Genomic DNA, 20,676 nt, shown 5'->3' with positions numbered 1-20,676 from the left:
ACGCTGGATCTTCTTCAGGTCTCGGACCTTTGGTCACCTCAGGAAAAGTTCCTTCACATAAATCATCTGGAGCTTCTGGCGATTTTCCTAGCGCTCAAGGCGTTCAGACCGGTCATTCCCAACAAGGTGGTCCGTATCCGCACGGACAATGTGTTGTCAATGTATTACATCAACAAGCAAGGGGGCACCAAATCTCCCCCTCTTGTGGACCTGTCTATCCAGATTTGGGAGAGGGTGGTTCTTCATGGTGTCTGGCTGGTAGCAGTACACATCCCGGGCCAGCTGAACGTCACGGCAGACACCCTCAGTCGGCGGACAAGGGTCAGCTACGAGTGGGAACTGAAGACAGAGATCCTCTCATGGATTTTCCTGCGTTGGGGCACTCCTCCGTAGGTGGACCTTTTCGCAACATCGGCAATGCCTCTGTATGCCTCCAGAAATGGTCTGCGAGCCTCCTCTCTGGGGGATACGCTTGAGATTCCTTGGCACAACATGAGGGCCTATTCTTTCCCGCCTCTGCCTCTGATTCATCGGACGATTTGCAAGCTGAAGAACACGGTGAACTGTTCTCTTCTGCTCATAGCCCCGTGGTGGCCGGCCAGCTTCTGGTTCTCAGAACTTCAGCACCTGTTGGTGTGTGCACTGATCAGGCTACCGATGAGTCCCGACCTGCTTCACCAGGGGGATCAACAACTGTGGCACCCCTCCCCACAGTCGTTCAGCTTGGCGGCATGGCGCCTGAGTTCAGGTCCTTAGAACATCTCAACCTGTCTGCTGATAACATGCGCATTATTAAGGCAGCCAGGAAACCCTCGACAAGGTCTCGGTATAGAAGCAAATGGCTTAGGTTCTGTCATTGGTGCTTAGACAAACAGCTGGACCCAAGGGCGGCTACGATTGACACTGTGCTGTCTTTCGTATCCCACCTAGCAGAGTCGGGCATTCACGTTCTGTCATGGAGAACTTATCTTTCGACGGTATCCGCCTACCTATCTACGGACCAATGCTCTTACTCTCTGTCTAACCCAGTGATTAAGAGACATTTTGCGGGTTTTACGTGCCTTTATCCCCTGTTTCGCAAACCGCACCCGTTATGGGATCTGAATGTGGTCCTTACGGCGTTGTGCCATAAACCACCGTTTGAACCAATGGCCATGGTGGACCTCAAGCACCTTTCGTGGAAGGTGTCGTTTTTGGTTGCCGTTTCTTTAGCAAGGCGTGTGAGTGAGCTCCAGGCTTTGTCGGTGGAGCATCCTTTCTTGGTTTTCCACAAGGATAAGGTGGTCCTATGGACAAGTCCTTCTTTCCTGCCGAAGGTGGTCTCTGATTTTCATCTGAACCAGTCAATCTCCCTGCCGGTCTTTTTTCCTAACCCTGCTTCAGAAGCAGAAAGGGTTCTGCATTGTTTGGATGTTAGAAGGGCTCTTAACTTCTATCTGGACAGAAAATACGAATTTGTGTTGATAGAATTAGAGTGAAGATTTTGTGCTGCCTGGTCAGCAGTGAGAAGAAAATTGATTAAGAGGGGCTATTGCTGGTGACCTAACATGCCAACAGTAAGTCACATTTTACAAAATTATAGAGGAATCAATAGAAGTGAAATAGAAATGGATATAATGTATGAACCTTTCCTGGGTTTACATTACAGCTTAATGGGGGAATGCCCCCCGGTTCCCCTGAGAAAGGCAAAGAGACCACCTGCTGTGAAGGATTTTACACACTACTAGAAAACCCAGTAGGTGCTTTGCAATAGGGAACAGACGTACATGGGGACTGCCCTACCGATAATAGGCATACCACTCACTTTTACCTGTGAAAACCACAGCAATACCCATAGTAAAATAGGGAGTCAAAATACTCTCAACGTAAAATAAAAAAGGGACACATATGTGGCCTGCCACTTGATTCCACTGAAAGACTGACAGATATATTCCCATAAGCGTTACCAGCAGTGGAGTGCCATATGAAGAAGCCCTAATATTATTACTGCTTGATCTAAGGGATAAATTGGTCTTGAAATGTGTATATTATACTGAGTGCAAAGAAGTATATATAACAGAAATGTCTGCTTTCAAGTTCAAATGCATTTTTAGTCACCGTCAAATACGACCATAAGAAATGGGAGATACATGTTGTAGCACCAAACAATCCTATTACTCCCAACTTTTAAAAAAAACAGGGAATACAATACTCCCACTTCAAAACCTTACCTTCAGCCCTGCATGGAGGCTTAGACAAATAGTCTTCATTGTGGTTAAATGTAGATTAGAAATGAGCTGGATGATCATTGGAACCCTACACTAGTCAGGTTTTGCTGTGTTGCTGCCCTATGCTTTCTTTGCTAAGTGCTGCCTTACTTAAAATCCTTTTTTCAGCTTGGCATGGCATAACCAGGTTACTCACCGTACTGACCACCTTACTCCTAGTCCATAGTCCCCTTTCCTCCATACTTATGGGACATTCCTCCGTTTTGAGGGACGGGACCGGAGCACTTTGTAGCACTTCTCAAGGAAGAATAAGGATAAAGAAGAAAAGAAGAAGACTACCTTTTGTTATGGGGTCCCTTCAATGCCCTTTATGATTGAGATAATGGAGAGATGGTGAGATGGTGAGAGGGTGGAAGAGAAGTGTTTAGAGGACACATTTTATCCCACTTCTTTTTTTTTCTTTTCTCTCTTTCTCTCCTTTCTCTTTTCTTCTTTCTCATTATTGTCTTTTGTGATGTTTTGAGTGTGTTAATGAGTGATTTGATATTGTTTCACTGTTAAACAATTCACATAGGGTGATTGCATTTAGATGTATTCAAGAAAGGAAATTCAAGGATTTTAATATGGGTTGATACTGTTAATGGCAAAATAGTGTTGTTGCATTGTATTTTTTTTGTTTGCACTTTTTTTGCAATATCTTGTTGGAATCTATGTGGTGTTTAAATGTTTTGTTGAAATACCTAATAAAGACATCATAATAAAAAAAAGAAAAGTTGCTGGAGTGTGACGTTTCGTTTCAGAGTGTTTTTTTCCCACTCAAACCAATCAGCTGCAAACAAGGCTTCCTTTACCTTTTGGGGCTTCTCACACAAAGGTTTAACAAACAGAAAGACCTAACTTATCCAATAAGGTTACACAATAGTCTTTCCACTGGTCTAGGGGCCAAAAGGACACGCCGTCGTCGTTACTTTTTAGTATATAGTATTGTGATGGGCAGTTTTCTCCAGCCATTTTTCTGAACGTCGACAAAGATCTCCATTGGATCTGCACATACAAAGAATAAGTGCCCAGTTCATGCCTTATGACCTCTATAGGAACTGCATTTCAGAGTCCGAGATTTCTCCTCCAATAACTACTTTCCAATTGGTCCCAATTTTTTTTGGGAAGGTCAAACCTGTTTCACCGGCATAGGTCACAGTGGAAACTACTTTCTGATTAAAGTAAGTAATCAGTGATTGTAAAGAAAACTTTTCAAATATTTTCTTTATTAGTAGACCTTGTGCTGCATTCATTTTGGAAAGAAGAGTTTCCTTCCACGGATGGTCTCTGCTGTCGGCACTAATCGTGATCCCGAGATATTTCGTCATCATTGTTATATTGAGCCTTGTCCGGCCAAGAGACCAAATAAAAGATCTTTTTTCTCTGGATCTTGGTTTCTTTAGAACTGGTATCTCAGATTTTTTCTTAGGTTGATTTTTAACCCATTTTCTGTCACATATTCTTGAAGTGCATCCAGCTTTCTCTGAAGACCTATTGGGGTGCGCTCGAGCAGCACTAAGTCATCAGAATAGAGCAAGTGTCCCACAGATGTTCCATTTATCTTTGGAGAGCAAGAGCTTGAAGGCTCTAACACTTCAGGCAGGTCACTAATATAAGAATTGTAGAGGAACGCTGCCAACGGGCATCCTTGTTTTAATCCTCTACTAGTTTTGATTTCCCTGGATAGCTTTCCTTGCGGGTTCAGGCGAATCTGCAGGGTTGTGCCAGTGTGCAAAGCCTTAATAGCTGCCAAAAGGCCAACAGGGCATTTCTTAATTTCCAGTTTTTGCCGTAGCGTTTGGTGATCCACACTATCAAAAGCAGCCTCCAAGTCGATGCAAGCCATATAAAGATGTTCATTGGCTTTCAAAAATTTTCTTTTTAGAAGACTAATTATAAGTAGATTTAGTCCGCAATCCACATTGTTGATAAAACCCGACTGCCTTTGGTCAAAATTTCCTGTTTCATAGATCCATTCCTTTAAACTTTTAAGGAGAATGCCTGCAAAAACTTTGCCCAGATCATCAAGCAACGAAATAGGGCGGTATTTCGATGGATCACTTCTGTCGCCTTTCTTGTATATCGGCGCAACTACCGCCCTATTCCAGGAGGCAGGAATTTTTTTCTGTACTTTTTATTCTATTGAATAATTCAACACAAAAATGTGTCCATAGGTTCGGGGCTAGTTTAAGGGTGGTAATGTATTCTCACATCAATAAAGCGCCACAAACATTTGTGGCGCTTTATTGATGTGAGAATACTTTTTCACTTTTTGGAACCACGGAGGTGGGGATAATTGGGTCCTCTGACCAATTCTCACAATTCTGCGACACGCCAAGAATTTTTAAAGGGACCAAGTCGCAAGGCATAACAAGTTGCACTAATTAAAATATCCCGTAATTTTCAGTAGCTTAAGGGTGGCGTTCGATAGCCCGTCTCGGCCAGGGTCTCTTGACGCACTCCCCTTAGCAATGATCGCACTCACCGCTTCTTTATCTGTCTTTATTGTCCATGCATAGTCAATATAAGGTCTCACGGTAACTGGGCTTTTTTCAGACTCATTTGGTCCATATAGGTTCTCAAAATGGGTGACCCAAGTTTCTTCCTGAATAGGATTTAACTGCTGCGCTCCCATATCAAACTCGTTCTCGTTTAGCAGTGACCATATTTGTCTTGAGTTTTTGTTTTGCAATGCCTGCAACATTTGTTCGCCGTCATTTTGATACATTTGCATGCAGTGTGACTTTACCCAGTGACTATAGCTTTGTTTTAGCTCTTTCTTCTTTATTATTCTGGTCACAGGAGTCAGTATCTTTAATTGCCTCAATTCTTTTGCTAGTAAGTGTTTTCTAGCACTTACTTCATTGTCGAAACAGTGCTTTCTAGTTATCGTTCTTCTTTCTAAGACCGCAGGGGCAGTTTTAAACATCATTAAACATGATTGATACTCCATGCTTTTCACTTGACTGACGTTCCAATCCGCTAGGCAGATGGCTAAAGCAGTGGTTGATCTAGCGTCAATTTTCAGCCTTCAGTCCCACATCAGTCAAGACGCGGGTTACAATCCCATCCAAGACTCGTAGTAATTTTTTGAAAGGTAGGATATGGCCATAAGCAGGAACATATCACAGGGTTGTGATCGCTCAAAAAACTGTCCTCATCACTTTTAAGGACTGTTTTTTTCGAAAACTAATTTCATCCACAAAAAAGTAGTCTAAAGTGTCATACTGATTACCTGAATGCCATGTTTTGGCTCCGTGTAGATCGCCATTTATTTGCCCATTTACCATTTTCAGGTTCCTTGAGGTGATTTCTTCAAACCATTTACGGCTTATATGGCTTTTATCATCAATTGAGCATTCGTTATCTTTGATGGGGCCAGTTCTTCAGCCATCAATGTTCAGGTCTCTGCATATTATTATTCTTGGGTTTTCAAGATCAAAAGTCAGACTCCTTTTTAAGGTTTGTCTCATGGACTATGTCAAATACAATAATTTGGATCAATGAATTGGGTTGGATTACTCGGGTAACTTTTCCCGGAAATTTGTTTTTCACTAAGGTAAGCAGGCCGGACATTGGTCGTCCACACATTACTTTTTGCGCTTTATTCAAGAAGCATGTTTATCCGTTCAAATATGGAGTCTCTCTTAACCAGCTTTCCTGTAGACACAACACATCCCAACTAGTCAAAATAGGATCCATTGCCTGAAAGAGATGCCTGTAGCCTCTAGAGTTCCAAGAGCCACAGCGCCATTCCCTTGGATCCGCTGGGCCGCTGGTCTATTTTTTGTCGCAGATGACCAAGGATCGGGCCAGCCAATCCCAAGATTTAGTCTCGGCAGGGATGGAATTTTTAATGGGTCCATAAATCGAGCTTAGATCGTCTGTGTTCCTTCCATTGACGGTTATTTTAAAGGCACTTGGGCCAGATAGAGGCTTTGGTGAGTATCTGATCAGTTTATCAGAATCTTTCTCAGACGTAGACAGGGCTTCTTCTTTTTTTGAACAACATCTGTGGCCTAGGCCTGTTTCTATTTGCCAGGACTTGGGTTTCCACAGCTCCGTCTCTTCTTTTATATCAAAGCCCAAGGCTCGAATATCATCTACAGCTTTTATCAGCGTTGAGGTGATAGCCCTTGACGTCCTATGAAGACAGACCCCGTCATTTTCCTCTTCATTTACGAAGGCAACAATCTTTGTATCTTTCCGTTCAATCACCTGCAACACTGGAACCGAGTGAAAGAGAGCCATGATGTTAGCACGATTTAAAATGAGACCATCGGCTGTTTTTAATATTCTTGCCAAGAACACTTTGGATGTGTACTGCTGTTCATCATTTGAATCTGTTAATCTCTCCACCCGCCTATTTTTACTGATAGGCAGGTTTTTAAATGAGTTTTCCCCGACTCATCAGAATTTAAGCAAGTGAGTCTATTTTGTTTAGAAAGTTCAACCAGGATTTTCATCATGCTTATTTGCTTGGAATATCTCAGTTGCTTTCTGTTCAGTGCACTCTCTTTTTTTTCTTTCAAAGTTTTGAAACCACTTGCAAACTTTGGAGGTGTCAATTCAGCATCTTCTTCGTCTGTTGAACAGATAACATTGGACTCTTCCTCGTCATCAGATTCATTCCTTCATGGGTAGACAGCTGTAGCAGAGGGTCTGTTTCCAAGTCTGAAGCTTCACTTTGAATGCAGCTTGACTCCACTCTTGGGTGGACAACTTTTAAGTCCTTTCCCGCAGAGGGTTTTGATTGTGTTTTTTTTTCCGGTCACTGGAACGGCTTCTTGATCTACACAAAATTCCATTACTCTTCTCGTAGCATTATTGAATGATGCTGGAATATTCACTAGGCGATTAATTGACTTCTCTGTTTTAGCGGGACAGATCAAACTTTTAGGGGCTATGTCTTTAATCATCTTTGAAGCTTATTTATGCACTCTTTTGTCTTTTTGCCCATCTCTAGTGAATAGGGGGAATTGATTAGTAGGGCCTATAGAGCTCACCTTTGGGTGGTTTTGTACAGGATCCAGGGAGCCGGCACTTGTGGGCTCTGTACTCTGAACTCCCATCCCACAGCTAGCCGCGTCGAAGCTCCTTCATTACATTTTTCCTGAAGGCTGTTGGATACTAAAAATCCAGCCACAATTTTCTCTAGTAACAAAGTGAGACATTCAGGCTCTTTTATGGGTTTAAGCTGAATCAACACACTTTTGTCCACTGTTTGCACAAGTGTGTTTCCCGTCGGCGTTAAGGCAGAATCCGTAGGTCTTATCATAGCATTCAGACCCGATGGTTTCATCAGTTGGATCGTCTCTCTGGAACATGACACATATCCTCTCTCGCGTCTCCAATGAGGTCAATCAGAGTTTTTAATAGGGCGCCATCTGTTTCCTTTTCTCTTGCTCTCCTTTCTCAAGCAGCCTCCAAGTGGGATTCTATAAAAATTACTTTGATTGCATGAGGGCTGAAAGGGTGGATTGGTCTCTATAGTTATCATTTAGTACTTCATACAATTTGAGGAAAGGAGATAAGGCGATTGACACTATAGAGCCTATAGCAGCTTGTAGGTTAGCACACTGAGCTTTCAGTTTGGAATTACACCACTTTTATGCTGATGACTTCGCAAATCTTCCTTTTCTTTTCATCGTTTCCTAACTCTCCTCTCACCTCTGTTTGCGTCTTGCCTTATGGCCATACAACCTGGATGTCTTTGCATTGTATCCCTTAACCCTTCTAAACTGGTTCTCTTTTCCCCTTCTACATCTCCTCCCTTCTCTCCTCCTACTAAACTTCTTTTTCCCCGTACTTTTCTTCTTTTCTCCCCCTCGGCTCGCAATCTGTGGGTTGTCTTTTATTCATCTATCTTTTTCTTTGTTCACCTCCAATACTGAATACACCTGTAGCTTTTATTTGTTTAATCTTCGTCTTGCTCGTCAATTCATGCAAATAAGCTTCTTAAATTCTCTAATTTTCTCCAAATTTGACTACTGTTCAGTTCTTCTAGTCGGCCTCCCATTTTCCCATTTTACTCCTCTGAGATCTATTTTCAGTTCTGCCATTTGCCTCCTCTTCCAACTGTCCCATCGTTCTCCAGAATAACCCTCTCTTGTTTTTATTTCTCATCTTCCATTTGATCTACACTAGTCTTTTCACTTCCTCTGTATTGTCTTTACATCTCTTCATGGTCTTGCTCCTCTCCATCTATAATCCTTAGCCTCATTCTACTCTCCTTATCGTACCCTCTGCTCTTAGTTTCAATTGCTCCCCAGCGCCGCCTCCTGGTTCCGTTCCTTTTCTTTCATTGCACCCAAGCTCTGGAATGCTCTGTCCTTATCGGCTCGAGCTTCTCCATCCTACCACATTTTGGAACTCTGCTTAAGCCCAATTTCTCTCTAACTTTTTCTACTTGTTAACCTCTGTGCATTTCATTTTTTTCCTCACCTTTTTCCACCTTTGCATTTAATTGTACTGTTTTATTTGTTATCGTTGTACAGTACTAGCGGTGAAAGCAATCTATAAATATCAATAAAACAAAATACAAAAAATATCACCTATTTTCCATGTTAAATTCAGCTTCTGATTTAATGAGCTTTTTTATATCTAAATGTAATACACCCCCTGTCAATTGTATGTACCAATGCTTATTAATAATGCACTGTATTTGATTTGTAGGTAATGTCTGTTGACTGCCAGTGTGTGACTTATCTTCTGTATTTTTCTTTTTCATTTGGCACCAAATCTCAGATGGATGCGTACGCCTTTGTGGAAGGAAGTCTACTTCCGTTTTATACAACTTTTAATGAGTTTCAGAGCATATATAGCACTATCTGAGTTTACGGTTGAGGGGGCATTGCATCATCCACCTGAGTTTCTTAAGAGAACCCTTTAAAATACTGCATCCAACATGCCAGACAGTATAGCTGTCACAGAGTTCCCCCCTTCTTACCTGAGACTGATCCTTGCTAGACTCCCTGGGCGGTGTCTTCTTGCGGACAGACCTGGACTTGAATAAGGCTGAGCGAGTCTCTTCCGACTCCAGAGTCCGTTTAAGATTCCGGGATGCAGCAATCCAGGGATCCGGGAAACAAAGAAGACGTGCTGATGGCGCACAAGTCCATGAAGCAAGAGGAAAGCGAAAGGGGCAAGGAATGGAAGTAGAAAAGCTAGGAACCAGGAAAGCAATACAGCGAACTACGGAGCACACGTCTGATCGCTACTTGGCAATAGCATTGAGACGCGAGGAGCCGCGGGGGTGCAGTCTATTAGTAGAATATGTTACATCCAACGTATATAGACCGCGGAAGGCGTGTCACGCTGGACGGCCATGTTGGGAGTGTCAGGGAATGCAAGGCCCGTTGCGATAAGGACCAGGAAGACCAAAAGGGGCGCGTCCTGTGGGTCATGACAGCATGCCTCCTCCGAAAACCTGTTCCTCCAGGTTTGCCTGGGTGTATGAGGTGGTATCTTCTCAGCAATCGAGGGGTATTCAGATTAGAAAATGGTTCCCAAGTTCTTTCACTGGGGGGATATCCTTTCCATTCAACCAGGTATTGAAGCTGACCCCGTTTATACCTGGAGTCGCATATCCGGGACACTTCATATTCCAGTTGATTGTCCACCACCACAGAAGTGGGTCTGCAGGATTTCCGGGAAGATTGAATGTAAGGTTTTAATAAGGAGGTGTGGAAAAACTGGGTGAATCTTTTTCCAGGATTCTGGTAGCTTGAGCCGGTATGAGACTGGGTTTATAATTTCCTTGATAGAAAACAGACCATAATACCAGGGGGCCAATTTGTTTGGCCGTAGATGTCGGGGTAGTCATTTTGAGGACAGCCAGACTTTATCTCCAACTGAATAAGAAGGCCCGGGTCTTCTTTTGGAATCCGCATATCTCTTGGTCTGTGTTCTGGCCTTCTCTAAGTGCTCTTTGGTCTCCTTATGTATGTTGATGAGTGTTTCAATCCAGGAGTCGACAGTAGGTACCGGTGTGGGTTGTGGAAGAACAGAGGGCAGAACTGATGGATGGAATCCTTGGCTGCAACAAAAGGGACTGGTCTTAACTGCTGAATGATCGGAATTGTTATAGGCAAATTCAGCCACGGGTATCGGGAGCGACCAGTCATCCTGAACCTTAGTGGCAAAACATCGAAGATATTGTTCCAGAGTCTGATTAGCACGTTCTGTGGCCCTGTTGGTTTGAGGGTGATAACCTGATGAAAGAGCGCGTTGGATTCCTAATATTTGACAGAGGTGTTTCCAGAATTGTGAGACGTATTGAGGTCCTCGATCGGAAATTATCTTGGAAGGAAGTCCATGAAGGCGGAATATGTGCTCCAGGAAGATTCCAGCCTGTTCAGATGAGGATGGTAGCTTACTGAGGGGTGTGAAATGAGCCATATGAGTGAACAAGTCAATGGTGACCATGATGGTGGTGTATCCTCTGGAAGGCGGTAATTTCACAATGAAGTCTGTAGCGATAAATTCCCATGGCCTTGTTGGCAGTGCGGGTTGTAGCAGAAGACCCGCCGGCCTCTTGTTGTCATGTTTATTCTGACTACAGATTGCACAGGCTCGGACGTATAGTTGTACGTCAGACTTCATTTTAGGCCACCAAAATTATCTTTGTATGAGGTGGAGGGTGTTGGTGATGCCACGATGTCCGGAGTGAAGGGTATCATGACAGAGGTTTATTATTCTTTGTTGTAATTTTTGTGTAGGAATGAGCAGAGCGTTGTCCTTGAACAAATATCCTTCCAGAGTTCAGAGGATTGGGTTTGTACTCAGATTTCTTCCAGGAGATTGACTGCTTGAGCTACAAAAATCGTGTGGGGAAACATTTTAGGATAGGCCTTATCTTCGGTAGTTTCATAGTCAGGCCGTCGAGATAAGGCGTCAGCAATCAAATTTTGTGATACAGGAACATGAGTGATGTGGAACTGGTACTGGGCAAAGAAGAAGGCCCAGCGAGCCTGACGACTGTTCCGACACTCTAATGACTGTAGAATTTGAAGATTTTGGTGGTCCGCGCGGACCTGGACTGGATATCTAGCCACCCAGGAGTAGATGTCGCCACTCAGTGAAGGCTTGGCGGATGGCTAAAAGTTCTTTTTCCAGGACGGAGTAGTGTGTCTCACTGGGAGTCAGGGTTCGTGAAAGGTAAGCAATGGGGTGTTCTAGTTTATCCTCAAATTCTTGCTTCAACACCGCTCCAATGGCGTAGTTAGAGGCATCCGTTTCCACAAGGAATGGTCGATCAATGTCGGGTTGGGCCAGAATGGGGGCTTGAGTAAATATTGTCTTCAAGAGTTGGAATGACTTATCTTGCGGAATAGACCAGACAAAGGGGGTGTCTTTCTTCAGGAGAGCAAAAATCGGTTGAACAATCTCAGAGAAGGTGCGTATAAACTTCCGGTAGAAATTGGCAAGCCCCAGGAAGGATTGAACTTGTTTCACGGACGTGGGAGCAGGCCAGCATAATATAGCCTTTACCTTTGAAGGGTCCAAGCCAATTCCCTCTGGATAAGGATAAATCCTAGGTAATGAACAGAAGCAACGTGAAACAGACATTTCTCGGGTTTGGCCAAGAGTTTATGTTCACGGAGTCGTTGTAGTACTGCCTTTACATGCTCTTCATGCTTTAGAAGGTCCTTGGAGTAGATCAAAATGTCGTCCAGGTAGACGATGACGAAGAGGAATAGCATGTCAGAGAATACCCTGTCCATAAAACGTTGAAAGACTGCTGGGGCATTAGCTAATCCAAAGGGCATGACCAGATATTCAAAGTGACCAAAGGGTATTCTGAATGCTGTTTTCCATTCGTCTCCTTCCCGGATACGAATCAAATGATACGCACCCCGGAGGTCCAGTTTTGTGAAAATCACAGCGCCTCTGACCGATTCCAGGATATCCCAGATTAAGGGTAAAGGGTACCAGTCCTTGAGGGTGCATTGATTTAATCCACGATAATCGAGGCAGGGTCTGAGTTCCTTAGTGTCCTTCTTAGGAACAAAGAACAATGAAGCTCCAGCTGGAGATTTTGAAGGTCTTATGGTGCCATTCTCAAGGTTGGTATCCAAGTATTCTCGGAGGGCCTTTTTCTCAGGTTCGGAAAGGATGAACATCCTACCAAAGGGAATCACTACTGAGGGATCCGTGTCTATAGCACAGTCTTCAGGCCTGTGAGGGGGTAAGGCCTGGACTATGGCAGTTGAGAACACATCAACACATCCCTGATAGGCCTTAGGAACCTGCATGATATTGGAAACCATGAGAGGTGCTTGATGGTCTATTGGTGGTTCTTTGGAAGGGGTCAAGGAGGGATCCAGGATTAGACAGTGAGACATACAAAACTCTGAACCGAGGAATAGTGATCCTGCTGTCCAATAGATATACAAATTGTGTTTCTGTAACCAGGGCATGCCCAGTACCATGGGGTAATGAGCTGATTTAATAATGTCGAATCGAATCCGCTCCTGGTGGTGGTTAATTGAAAGCTGGATCTCTTTGGTCTGCAAGCTTATGGGCCCCAAAGTGAGGGGTCTTCCATCGATCGCTTCCACCAGCTGCATGATGCTTCGTGTTTCGTATGGGATGTGGTGACTAAAAACCCAATCTTGTTCAATGAATATTCCCATAGCCCCGCAGTCTACCAAGGCCAAAACAGGATAGGTCTTATTCCCAGAGGTTGATAGGAAGGCCTGTAGTATCACTAGATTGTTTTGTCCAGGAGAGTTCAAGGATGGAATTGATGTGGAGCAAACATCTCTCTCCCGAAGCCCTGCTCCATCTAGGATCGGGAGTTGGCGTTTCCCGAACGCTGAGGAGGGGCCAGAGGGCATTCTCTAACCAAGTGTTTGTCTGAGACACAATACATGCACAACCCCATATTAATCCTTCTCATCCTTTCTTGCGGGGATATGGGTCCACGGAAGGCTCCTATCTGCATGGGTTCTGGTTCGGTGACTGATCCTGGGTTTGTGTCAGATTTGGAGGTACTCTCAAAGGACACCGTCGGAGGGTTTCCTCTAGATTTTTTCTTCTCTGCCTTCCTTTCCTGGATGCAAAAGTCTATTTGCATGGCAAGGTCCATAAGAGCCTGGAATGGTTCGGTCTGGCCACTCTGGCTAACTCATCTTTAATCTCCTCATTTAGTCCTCTCCTGAAAAGGGTAAAACTTGCCTCTGGAGACCAATCAGCTTCCTTGACCAATTGCTTGAATCGGGTTACATACGTGAGCACATCCTGGGATCCCTGCTGAAAGTCTAAGAGGCGTTCCTGGGCACTAAAGACCTGCTCTGCGCGATCAAACATGGTCTTTAAGGCCCGTATGAAACCATCGTAGTCATCTAGGAGAGCGTCGCCGGAGTTAACGAGAGGTGTAGCCCAGGTTAAAGCATTTCCGGAAAGGTTAGAGATTATGAAACCCACCTTAGCCCTGGGAGTGGAAAAGTAATAGGGCTTAAATGTAAAGTGAACCAAACATGAGTCCAGGAATCCACGAAGGGTTTTTGCCGACCCATCGTATTTGTCAACAATGCCGCCCAGTAACACACTTTCATTTGCGGCTGAATCACGGGATAGAACTAATTGCTTGAGAGCAGCGTTTTCCGCCGTTAAATTCTGCACCTCGGTGGTTAATTCTTGCATACCTCGCATTAGGTCCTGGACAGCCGCTTCCATGTCGACTTCGAGTGCGGTCGGTAGGCGTCTCAAACTGTCATGGAGTTCCCCCCTTCTCACCTGAGACCGATCCTTGCTGGACTCCGTGGGCGGTGTCTTCTTGCGGAGAGACCTGGACTTGAATAAGGCTGAGCGAGTCTCTTCCGGCTCCAGCGTGCGTTTAAGATTCCGGGATGCAGCAATCCGGGGATCCGGGAAACGAAGAAGACGTGCTGATGGCGCACGAGTCCAGTAAGCAAGAGGAAAGGGAAAGGGGCAAGGAATGGAAGTAGAAAAGCTAGGAACCAGGAAAGCAAAACAGCGAACTACGGAGCACACGTCTGATCGCTACTGGGCAATAGCATTGAGACGCACGGAGCCGCGGGGGTGCGGTCTATTAGTAGAATACGTTACGTCCAACCTATAGACTGCGGAAGGCGAGTCACGCTGGACGGCCATGTTGGGAGTGTCAGGGAATACAAGGCCCGTTGCGATAAGGACCAGGAAGACCAAAAGGGGCGCGTCCTGTGGGTCATGACAATAGCGTATCTCCATCTATGCAAAGCGGGGCTTTGATTTGCGACTTGGAGGGTCACTTAGGCCCCCTCAAACATTGCATGAATTACCTTGTGTAAATATAAGTGATGAACACCAAACCTCAGGCACAAAACACTTGCCTTTCTGTGTCAGAAAATGATTTATTTATTGGACAGGCTTTATAATGCATACTTATGTTTAAACTGTTTATGGGGATCCATAATTGACCTGTGAGCTCATCCCTTCATTAACGATTGCACAGCTTACAGTACCTGCCACATGGTTGCCTGACACCGATAGCTTGGCTTGGGCTCTACATAAATGTAACTAATTATAAAGGTTCTTTAATGTCTTTGGGTCTCAAGCTTGGTATCTTAAAAGAGTGGCAGGCATAACCATAACTCATTTCCCAATGAACAGCGCACTACTTGCCTGCAGCAGCTCTTAAGGGCTATGTGGAGGGCAACCACAGCCAGGTATTTTCCTTCTCCACCCATATCCACAGCGGATAAGGGCACCTGAGAATACTTAACAGCTGCCAGTCGGGCACCAGTGGATCATGTGTAGTAATATAAGGAACTCTATGTGAAGAATCTTTCCAAGGTTTCCGAAACTAGAAGTACTTCAGGACCCTCAAACTTTAATGGAGCTTTTCATAGATTCAGGCACTAAGGGCTGATACACCCCTCACCCTCTTGGTAGAGTGTACAATTAGTTTATAGTCTTAAGGGGTTGTAAGACCACCCTCTGATCAGTGCTTTTAAGCCTGGTCAATTAGTACTAGAATAGTTCCTTTTAAGCAGGCTAAAACCCATAGTACACTGGTGCATAATTCTGCTAGGGTTCTATCCTGCCTAGACTATTGGTAGTTTACCTCTTGGATGGCTTACTTCATAGGGCTGGGAGTCGCACAGTTCAGTTAGTCAGTCAGTGTATTTTTGGCGACTCCCTCCTCATCTAGGAGAAAAGAGCTAGAACAAACTTCAAAATAAAGACCGCAAAGACCTGGGACATATTTAAAATCTTACATTACCAGATCAAGTCTGATTCCTTTAAATTTCTATCACCTTTTCTTCAGGAGTAAACCCTGTCAGTTCCCAACTGTCAAACCTGTTATTCTTACCTTTTTCCATAGATCAAGTCAGCCAGAGGTCTTCTGTCTCTTAACAATGTATTCTCCCGTATTGCACAGCAACTGGAAAGCCACACTGCCCCATGTGGTGAATTGTCCCTCACCGCACCCTAGTGTGGCTATCCAAGGAGAATAGGGTCTCTTTAGATCATAAATGTTAACCCCCTACCATAAATGTTAACCGCCTACCGTCTAATCTATAGCGCACCCTTCAATTCATTCTGAGCCTTTATTTTTTAAAGTCAAAGTATAAGCTCTGTATGGACCCAGCAAGGAGGCTACTGAACTATTTATATATTTTTCTTGTAATGATGTGTATGTATAAAAGCTAAAGTGACCTGATCAGTTTTAAGAAGAGGGCAAAAGTATGATCACATCAATACAAGCATCTAGAAAACCCCACAGAAAGAACAGCTCTTTTGAGTTGTATGGAAAGGAAAGGTGAAGGGCAATGGTTGTTCCTAATCTCCTACACATCCTTTGATCATTAGTAGGTAGCGGTTTCCTTTATGATCACCAGACCTATGGGATACACCTATTAACCTGTTAATCATATAAAGGAGGGAAGCTCACTCACCAGCATTATTTCACTGCTGGCTTATAAACCTTAGGTCTCACACGTAAGAATTCAGATCGCAGACACCGGCATCAGATCTTTACTAGAGGAGATAGTTTTGCTGTCGGTACTCAGCCATCCCGATTACTATTTTTCTATCTTGTTTCATTTTGGCTGTCATCTCCTGGCCGGGGTGAAGTTAGTCTTGGGGAAGCCATTTTCAATGATCCCCTCTGCCTTTTTTATGCATGTTACACTAGACTTCAGAAAGTGCTTCCTCAGGTTCCTTAAACCATTATCCTCTGCAAGGAATTAGCTGTCATGAGAAAACTGAAATGGCGTGGGAATTTTGTTTCTCATACTAGTTTGTTGTATCTCGCCCAAGTGTGCACCATGTTAGTTCATTGCCTTGAACTCTAGGTGCTGCACAGGAGCACTGTATCATTGAGTTTCTGTTTTAACTTTTATGAACTGCAAGGCTCTAGTGCTAAACAGACAATCTGATTGGGGAGTTTGCTGGTGCCACAGGCATGCTTGGGTGTGATCTTTGTTTTGGCTCATCAGAGCTAGGGATGGAAAGATATTGGCTCAATATATTGTGCCTTATTATATTGATCACATTGACTCTAGATTGGAACCGAGTGTGTATACATTCCAGAATGTTCAAACGAACCTAATTCACCCCCCCCTATGCATGGATATTGCTTCTTCTATTCCAAATATGTAATTAATGTCCCCTTCTTGCTTCTTTGTACCAGGAGCTTGGGGGCTATTCACATTATGTTCTGCCTTTTATATAAAATTTCAAAGTCAAAAATAATTAAAATCCAATAATTTGTCTAAGATTTTTTTTTATGCGATTTGGTCCAGGCCAGTTGAGAACAGTACATTGCCAACTTTTTCTCAAATGTTGCATGACATCAAATATGGTTAACTTTGGGTAATGCCATTGGTAGCCAAGGTCCGTCTTAATTCGTCTTAATTCAAGTGACTTCACGTTTTACAAATAATAAAGCTTCTCACCATTTGATGACCGCTTTTTCTCTTTGGCAGGGTGCAATGTCTGTGGACTCCATTACGGATCTTGATGACAATCAGTCCCGGCTGCTGGAAGCTCTTCAGCTCTCTTTACCAGCAGAGGCTCAGAGTAAGAAGGAGAAGGAACGAGATAAGAAGCTCAGTCTGAATCCTATTTATAGGCAGGTTCCTAGGCTGGTGGACAGCTGTTGTCAGCACTTGGAGAAAAATGGTAAGTGTGAAAATTATTCATTTTCTTTGCATGTAAGACAGTCTGTTTTATGATGACTCATATTTTTTTTAATATTTTTTAAACCCTTATAAATAGGAAGTCATTGGACTATGCACTAGGGAAAAAAGGTGTGTGATAAAAAAAATGTCTTTTTAAAAGTGATTTACTATAGCCACACCTACTACCTGTAAATACTGAGAGGTAATTCACTACCTGTATCTTTCAGATCAGTTTGCTTTACAAGGGGACATATTTTCACAATAATTGTTGGCTTCATCTGGATTCTTCCACCAAAATATGAACTTTGAACCTTTGGTTGCACTAGTTAATAAATTTTTTGCCAATGGGCCTTTGTTTTGTCCGAACATCCGAATTCCCATGTAATCACCATTCTTACTTTAGCTTTTTTTCCCCTTGTTGGTTTCCACACCACCCACTGTTGCAAATCCTAAATTGATCAAGCCAATTTCTCATCTATTGCTGCTATTTTGTTCTTTGAACTAGTGTTGGTATACCAGAAATGGAGACGTATGATATTAGTATGCGCTTTCCTTCAAACACAGAAAAGTAAAGTTGCTCCCGAATACACTGTAAGGTTCTTACCCTCAATTGATTCTTCTCTTTTTGCAGTACAAGCAGTCTTGCAAGGGTTATCTCTATTTCTTAAATTATTTTATTTATTAATACTTTCAAAGTATTTTATAAAGTTTTCATGTGCCTGCGAAGGGAGACCAAGGCCTTGTATCAAAGAGCATAAACATCCTTCTAAGTTCACACGTTTCTTTTTACTGGCTTTAAAGTTCTCAGATATACCTCTCCTGAAAGTTATTCTGCAGCTGAAACATGCATTTCTTTTGTAAGGGCAAACTGCATTATAAATTATGAGAAAGAAATTGCAAGTTTAGTATAAGAGTGAAGGTGAAAAGTTGGTTTATTTGAGTCTTGCTGTTAACTAGAGAAAGTATCTGGCCAAAAAAGGGTGAAAAATATGCAGACTTCCCTAATGTGAATACTTACATATTATATTTAGCGAGTGCCAGTTAGCAAACGAACATGTATTTCACTATGCAGATTTCAGCATCTAGTCATGATTTAGCCAAGACCTTAAAAAAAACGTAATGAGAGGTGTATTGTTGGCGGTAATTTGTCTCAATTTTCTTGGAAATCATCTGAAAGCTGTTGGATTTTTTGAGCTGGGTGGGATAAAGAGTTCATGTTAGGTGGTGGCACATATATCCCCTTGCATTTTGAATCTTGATCCATTTGATAGGTATTGTGGTGAGTTGGATGAACTTCACATGTTTCTATGAGGGCGCAAGCCACTAGGGACTGGGTTGGTCTGGCTGCTGCCCCATGTTCCTCCCAGGGGGTGGAATTTGTGTTATCCCGCAGGCTTGCTGCCCACACCTGTTTTTCAGGATTGCTTTGGATCCCTCGTTCAGTGGCATCCAGAGCCATAAAATCAGGGCTGTTCAAACTGACATTCCATCCTCAAAGTCTGCTAAAAGATCCTCATCGCAAGCATCTGAAAGTTGATCAACAAAAGTCCCTAAAGTCCAAACATCAGGAGTATGTAAAGCTAGAACTTAAAACCAAGTCTTTTCAGAGAAGGATCTTGCAGTGCTGCAAACCATTATCTCTCATCTGAAGCGCACACAGTTTCACCATACAAATTCAGGGTCTGAGAAAGCTATTGAAAGAAGGTCCCGAGCGGTTAGAAGCAGGGAATCGAGCGATGATTTGTGTGGTCAGAGGTGAATACCATGGTAAACCGCATGTCTATTACATGAAGATGCAATGCAGCAACCAGATAAACCCTTGCAGGAGAGATCCCAAGATGGCCATTTCCCATACCGTCTACAAAGGTGCAGAACATGCAGGTGACTGCAACCCCGTAATTACAACCATCAAGAGGCTTAGTTAGTAAAAATATCAAACAGAGACCTAATCCCAAGCAAAGAGACAAACCTATGACTAGCCATACCACTCTGCAGGCCAAATGCAAAGTAGAAGAAGAGTTACGTTATTTTAAAAAGGTCTGGGGAAGCCAAAGCATGAAGGCAGCGGAGTTGACTCTAGAGCAGACCAGGGACAAGAGGACCTGTTCCTTGCTGCTTTTTGCCAGAGAAGGGAGAACAACACTTACTCTTACGTCCCGTCCCCTTTCCTCCATACTGTATGGGTGTCCCTTCCTAGAAAAACTTTCTTCCCCTTTAAATTTAGAGGCACACAGGGGTATGGCCCTGGGAGCATGCACTACCCTGACTCCGCCCACCGATGCCACTCCTCAGTCCCCTTTTCCGTGTCGCCGGGAACAGGCCGATTTCACCAGCGCTCCTGGGTTTGGCATTGCCATGTAATTCCACACGCTCTTCCCTATATTCTTAACTTTTTGTCTTTATTTGTCATCCAGGTACTCCGGCTTCACGCTCCTCTCCAGCGCATGTCGACTTCAGTGGGTTTCAGCAGGTGTCCATCCTGCGAGGGACTCTTTCCCACGTCTGACCCCCACGCTCTTTGCCTCTGCTGCCTTGGCCCTGACCACAACTGGGAGGGTTGCACCACGCGCACTGAAGAACAGGCTAGCCAGGTGGAGGGAACACTTCAAAGCGTCGCCTCCAGAGGACTTTGTTTGTCCAGCAGAGATCGAGGCCCAAGGGAGGGCCGTTATTTTCCATTGCACCCCGTAAGGGCAGCTCCTTCCCGGGGAAATGCCCAAGCGGGAGAAAACTCTCAGGATCTGTTACCATCACACGCACTGAGGCTGAACCAGCTACCAGCCTTGCGGCCGAGGGGTCTTCAGACCCTACCGGTATCAGTGCTGAGGGACCGCAAGGTTCTTCTACCGGGTCAACAACCAAGGGGCTTCACCCTAGTACCAGTACCATGTCCGAGGGGGTGCCTGCATGCAGCACTACCGGCGACAGTGCAGAGGGCGGTATGACTTCCAGGCCTAGACCTGAGGTGCGGGATAGGCCTCATGTTCCAACAGCAAGAGTCTTGGAGGAGGCCGCGTCCGGAGGGCCTTGCACCACGACTTTGGCACGTGGCAAGCAGCCCAACAAAATGGCCGCCGCGCCAGACAACCTGCCACTCGTCCGATGCCACTCCTAGGAACAGAGCAGGCGGGTGAACGAGTTTCAAGGTGGCAGAGGTGTCAACCAGGTATGTGGCCTACTGGGTATCCATCAGCAGCACAGGGTAAGTTCCCCCTGCAACTCAGACTTGGTGTGCTCCGGCCCCAGCAGCCCCCAGCCACTCCGTCATTATCTCCTGCCTCCTCTTCTGCCTCCAA

General features: G+C 44.2%; 1 protein-coding gene across 2 annotated transcripts in view; it reads left to right on the top strand.

Annotated features, from left to right (window-relative positions):
• The window catches only part of ARHGAP6 (Rho GTPase activating protein 6), a 2,190,479-nt gene that overhangs the window by 1,491,088 nt on the left and 678,715 nt on the right, over positions 1-20,676 (top strand). For both annotated transcript variants that reach the window (XM_069639186.1, XM_069639187.1), the window contains exon 5: positions 17,186-17,381. In XM_069639186.1, the coding sequence (XP_069495287.1) occupies positions 17,186-17,381 (196 nt within the window). The remainder of the gene's footprint in view (positions 1-17,185; positions 17,382-20,676) is intronic.

This window comes from Ambystoma mexicanum, chromosome 7q (genome assembly GCF_040938575.1).
Source record: "Ambystoma mexicanum isolate Mex_15411 chromosome 7q, UKY_AmexF1_1, whole genome shotgun sequence".
NCBI classification, from domain to species: domain Eukaryota; kingdom Metazoa; phylum Chordata; class Amphibia; order Caudata; family Ambystomatidae; genus Ambystoma; species Ambystoma mexicanum.
The sequence above is the reverse complement of the archived record's forward strand: the minus strand, read 5'-3'. Positions and strand labels throughout refer to the sequence as shown.